The sequence below is a fragment of the Macaca mulatta genome, chromosome 11, assembly GCF_049350105.2.
Source record: "Macaca mulatta isolate MMU2019108-1 chromosome 11, T2T-MMU8v2.0, whole genome shotgun sequence".
In the NCBI taxonomy this organism is placed as follows: domain Eukaryota; kingdom Metazoa; phylum Chordata; class Mammalia; order Primates; family Cercopithecidae; genus Macaca; species Macaca mulatta.
Genome location: NC_133416.1, coordinates 6,868,160 through 6,874,159, shown reverse-complemented (window position 1 = coordinate 6,874,159; position 6,000 = coordinate 6,868,160). Strand labels below are relative to the sequence as shown.

The following is a 6,000-nucleotide window of genomic DNA, read 5'->3' as shown; positions in this document are numbered from 1 at the left end:
AGTTGCAGATTCCATCATGCAGAATGGCCCTTTGGAGGTTTTCCCTCCCATGCCCTTGCCCAGGTACCTGAACTGTCCTGGGGAGATGGCACTCCTCTTGCCCTCTGGGGATGGAGCTTCCATAATCTATGCCCTCAACCCTCCTTAACCCTCCTAGTGTCTCATGGGAGAGCTCTTATAAAACGGACCCCTCCTGCTCCCTCTAGCAGCCCCTCTTTCTGTTCTGCGGTCGCTTGTGCACCTATTCCCTGCCTCTTCCTTTTGTCCTGCTTAACCTAGGGGAAGGTGAGGACAGCTGGTCTCCACCTACTGTGAAGACAGGTGTGGGGGGATCCGCCGTCCAGGGGCTCGCCCCCCACTCCTGCCCCAGGGCTGACCCCTGGACAGTGGATGACTCTTCAGGGCGGCGGGAAGGAGGCTTTGCTGGCGGGATTGGAAACTAATCAGCCAGACAGTTCATGAGATAATCCGGCTGAATTTTTACACTTGAAGCAGGTTGTGGGGCGTCGCCCCGGGCTTGGGGGAGCAGGGAGTGATTACTGTCTCGCCTCTCAGCCCCACGGACCCGAGTGTGTCCTGGACTCAACCCGGCTGCGGGACCGCGCTCCTTTCTTGACGCCCAGCTGGCAGCGCCCGGGCGCCCAGGGCGCAGCGGGGAGAGCTGGTCTCAGGCTGCGCGGCGCCTGCGGCCGGGAGGGATGGGGGAGGAGGAGGCGGCAGCCGGCGAGGGGCGGACGCGCCGGGACGGAGCTGAGCGCGATGGAATTAGCCCCGCGGCGGCATAAGCCTGCCCAGAAGCGCGTGGCCGCAGGCCGGCGGGGTCTGCGTCCACACCATGGCTGTTCCCGGGCCGCGCGGTGAGTCTCCCGGCTGGACCCTGGTCCTGGTTTCTGACAGGTGGTAGGAGGGAGGGAGTGAAGGAGGTGGCATCCGAACTCCCACCCTTTGGGATTAGTGACCCCCAAGGGAGCCTGGGCAGGGTGGTACGCGAAGTTTGACCCCGTTTTCCCAGGATAGGGACTCTGCGGGACGTCTATGTAATTTCCGAGACTTTTTTTTTTTTTTTTTAAATCAAGGTGAGGGAAGGTAGGACAACAGAGGTGTGGGGCGGCCGCTTCTCTGTGACTGGTTACCAGTCCCCACCTCTGTGATGTTGCCTCTCGTTGTTACAAGTCCTGGGGATGCTTAGCCTACAGCATCTGTGGGTGAGTGAAAAATAAGTAAGCAAGCAGCCGGAGTGGGTTTAACTTGGCAACAGTCCACTGAGAACAGAACATATTTGACTTTGGCATCCCTGGAGTGGCCTCTCAGTTTCGGAAGTGTCTTCCGGTATCTTACCCCAAAGCAGGATTCCAAGATCAGTCATTTACACCCCAGACTGCAGGGAAACACAGCTATACCTTCCTCGGGGACTTTTCTTAGAAGAAAAGCAAATTGAGGTTGGAGTATGGAGAAAGAAGACATTATTTTACTGCTTTTGGGCAGGACTGACTTTGCCTGGGACGGGAACTTTGTCGGGTGTTGTGTTTCTGGTAATTCTTGAGAGAGGCATAAAGAGGGATGTGCTCGCTGCTTTGGCATGAACAATGAGCCGAGTGGACTGGGAGGTGGTGTCAGTCACAGTCCTGATACTTTGTGAGCAGACGTGGAGAAATACCACCCCGGGACCATGTGGAACCTCGTCTGGGACAGAAGGTCCCACTGAGCAAGGTCAGATCTCAGCCCAAAGGCAGGTGGCAGGTAGAGGGAGGATCTTAGACAAGGTGAAGGTGCTTCCAGAGGACTGTGGTCCTCTTGACCCTCCACCTGCCTGGCTTTTGTCCTTGGGACCTGGCATCAGAGCCCCTGCCCAGTAGCTCTGTCACCCTGGCTCAGCTGCTGGGCATCCAGGGCTCATTTGCTCCTCTCAGTGTGTCTTGAAGTGCACCCATCATTTCCGGAGCCAATTACCCGATTCTTTCCTTTCAAGCAACTGTTTCTGCTCTCTGAGTTGCCGCTATGTAGTTACCAGAGCCACTCTGCTGGTTGATTGTAGAGGCTGTGTGAGGGGTAAAGGTGGGATCCAAACACACACCTCAAGTTCTAGTCGAGTTTCCAGGTGTGCCATCTTTTCATCTTCCATTGTGGGGCAAGGCTGCAAGGTGAGAGGCTTTTGGGCCTACTGTGGACTGTGTCTATAATTTTCTGTAACAGACCTAATTTTCTGGAAAGTACCCGCTCTGTGGGCCCTTTCTGTGGGCTGAGAGAATCCCATCCCACCCTATGTATGACATTACTAGAACACATGCATAGCAGGTATTGGGCTGCTAGGGAGGGCATCATTGCCTCCAGTACACAATAGAATTCATCTGTATTTGTTTACAATTTGTTTTTAAAATTTCAATAGTTTTTAGGGTACAGGGTTTTGTTTTTGGTTACATGGGTAAGTTCCTTGGTGAATTCTGAGATTTTAATGCACCCGTCACCCAAGCAGTGTACATTGTACCCAATATGTAATCTTTTATCCCTTACCCCTCCTCCCAATCTTACCTGCTGAGTCCCCAAAGTCCATGATATCATTCTTATGTCTTTGCATCCTCATAGCTTAGCTCCCACTTATGAGTGAGAACATACGGTATTTAGTTACCCATTCCTGAGTTACTTAGAATAATGGCCTCTAGCTCCATCCAATTTGCTGCAAAAGACTTATTTTGTTTCTTTTTGTGACTGAGTAGTATTCCATACACATACATACACACACGCACACACAAACACACACCCCCCACATTTTCTGTATCCACTCGTTGGTTAATGGGCACTTAAGTTGGTTCCCTATCTTTGCAATTGTAAATTGAGCTGCTATAAACATACATGTGCATGTGTCTTTTTTATATAGTGACTTCATTTTCTTTGCGTAGATACCCAGTAGTGGGATTGCTGGATCTAGTGGTAGTTCTACTTTTAGTTCTTTAAAGACTCTCCATACTGTTTTCCATAGTGGTTGTACTAGTTTACATTCTCACCAGCAGTGTAAAAGTGTTCCCTTTTCATCACATCCATGCCAGCATCTATTAAAATTTTTGACTTTTTAGTTACAGCCATTATTGCAGGAGTAAGGTGGGGTATCTCATTGTGGTTTTAATTTGCATTTCCATGATGGAGTAGTGATGCTGAACATTTTTTCATGTTTGTTGGCTGTTTATATATCTTCTTTGGAGAAATGTCTGTTCTCCATAACTGAGTAACTAAGTGGTTAGCGAAGGCCTCTCTTAGGAGATGAATTTGAACAGAGATTGCATTAAATGAAGGAACAAGCCTTGCAGATATCTGGAGAATTATCTAGCAAAGGAAGTAAAGGCAAAAGAACCCATGGCAAGGAGATGCTTGGGTTGTGGAGGAATAGTGTGGGGAAGCTAAGGGCTACAGCAGAGGGATCAAGAGGGAGAGAGGTAAGAGCCAGCCAGGTCGTGTGGATCTTGTGGCTCAGGCCATGTGTTCCTGGCATTCAAAGGGAAACTGAAGACAGTAAGTAACATGGCTCTCAATATCTAATAAAAGGAGACTGGTTTATCTGCACTAAAATATCATGAGTTCATGGTGATATTGATGTAAGACATTGCCCAACATAATGAGCTGTATTTTCGTTAGTAGGTTTTTAAAATGAGTATTATTTATCACGTGGGCATTTATCGTATTGGTTTTAATTTTAAAAGAGGGATGTTTTTGCTTTAGTCTTTTCTGGTCCATTCTACCCCATTACACTTTAAAAAATGCTATTTGAAAACCATGAAATGTATATCATAACGAATTAAGTTAAACCTGTAATCCTAAAAGTAGTGACTTAGTCATAGGGAACTCTCAATGGCTAATAGTCCATTTGGAGCAGTGACTCGGAGTCTCTTTTTCCTTCCCTGTGTAAGAAAGGGATTCGCGGCACTCCCTCAGGAAGAGTTCTTAATCGCACTTCCGTTTGTTACCCTTTCCTTCAGCCTGCAGAACATCCTGTGGCGTTGCTGGAGGTGCAGTTCTGCTGGTGACATTCTCTCAGCTTGTGTTTTTATGAAAAATGTCTTTATTTCATCCTTATTTTTGAAGGATACTTCATTGGATACAGACGAATGATTTGACATCTTTTTTTCCACCCCCAACCCCAGCCCTCTGGGTATCACTCTTTTGGTCTCCATTGTTTTGACGAGAAGCTAGCCTAGATTCATATTTAAATATTCTTCGTTATCTTATTAATGTATAATCTCTTTTTAATCTGGTAGTCTTCAGGATTTGATATTCAGTTTTGGTTTTCAGTATTTTGATTCTGATGTACCTAGGTGTGGTTTTTTTTTTTGTTTTGTTTTGTTTTTTAACTTGAGTTTGCTGGACTTAAATGTGTTATTACAAGTTACTGTATTTTATCAGATTTTGAGATGACTTTAGCCACTATTTATTCAACTATTTTTATTTTTATTTTTTTTCTTCAACTATTTTTTTTGATCTACTTTTGTTCTTTTTGTGGAACTCCAGTCACATGAATGTTAGACTCTTTGGTATTGCCCCACTAGTTTCTGAGGTGCTGTTAAATTTTTCCAATCTTTAGTTCTCTGCTGTCTAGATTTGATTACTTTTATTGGATCCATCTTTAACTTCACTAATCCTTTCTCTGCTATCTCCAGTTTGCTGTTAATCCCACCCGATGGATTTTTCTTTCTCATAATCGTAATTTTTAATTCTAAGAATTCCATTGAAAAACAGCTTTATTGAGATACAATTCACATGCCATAAAATTTACCCTTTAAAGTTGTCCAGTTCAGTGGCTGTTGGTATATTCACAGAGTTATGCAACCATCACCACAATCTAGTTTAAAGCATTTGCATCATCCTAAAGAGAAAGTTCACACTCAATGGCAGTCACTCATTTTTCCTCCCTCCACCAGCCATTGGCAACCGCGAATCCACTTTCTGTCTGTATGGATTTGCTTATTCTACACATTTTATGTAAATGAAACCATGCAATATGTGACGTTTTGTGTCTGCGTTCTTTCACTTAGCATAATGCTTTCGAGGTAAAGGTGTATTGTTACATGTATTGGTACTTCATTGTTTTTTATAGCTGAAGCATATTTCCTTGGGTGGGGAGGCTACATTTTGTTTATCCATTTGCCAGTCCATGGGCATTTGTGTGTCCTACTTTTGGTTACTATAAATGATACGGCTATGAACTTTCAAGTACAAGGTTTTGTGTGTACATGTTTTTTAGTTCTCTTGGGCACATACCTAGGAGAGGAATTCCTGGGTCATACGTTTAACTTTGATTGTCAGACTATTTTCCAAAGTGGCTGTACCACTTTACATTCTCACCACCAATTTATGAGGGTTCTGATTTCTCCACAAACTCACCAGCAGTGGTTATTATTCATCTTTTTATTATAGCCATCCTCATGGATGTGAAGTAGTATGTTATTGTGGTTTTGCATGAACACAGGAGCAAGACAAGCCTGTCACTGGAGAAGGAAAAGCTCCTCTGCCTGCAACCTCCCGAGCGTGCTTAGGCTTCCTGGTCTTAGAAGTGTGTGCCTCAGTGATGGGGAGGACCTTCCGCTTGGACGGCTTCTGTGTGGCTCTTCGACTTCTAAAACATACGTTAGAGAACCGATGATAATACCAGTTTAAGAATCGGAGGGTGCAGGAATGGGTTCTACACCAATCTCTCTAAATTCAAATGCTCAATGTTGCTGAATGTAGTTAACTTGTGCCTAAACGATTTGATCCAGTTTATAGGTGTACTTGGAGGCATGCCCACCTCCCATATCAATTGGAAGGCAAGCATCTTTCTCTAAATTGACAACATCGATATGTGGCATTCCAGAAGGAGCCTCAAGAAGCAACAGAATCTGTTGGCCAACTACTGTCACACAAGCTCTCCATCCATCCATCCATCCATCCATCCATCCATCCATCCATCCATCCATCCGTTTAAAAAACATTTAATAAGCATTTACCATATCCCTGCCTTGTCCTGGGTGCTGA

General features: G+C 45.3%; 1 protein-coding gene across 1 annotated transcript in view; it reads left to right on the top strand.

Annotated features, from left to right (window-relative positions):
• The first annotated feature begins 792 nt into the window (after nt 1-792).
• The window catches only part of ANO2 (anoctamin 2), a 393,019-nt gene continuing 387,811 nt past the window's right edge, over nt 793-6,000 (top strand). Inside the window, exon 1 of the mRNA XM_077953330.1 lies at nt 793-857. Coding sequence (XP_077809456.1) covers nt 836-857 — 22 coding nt within the window. The 5' untranslated portion in view covers nt 793-835. The remainder of the gene's footprint in view (nt 858-6,000) is intronic.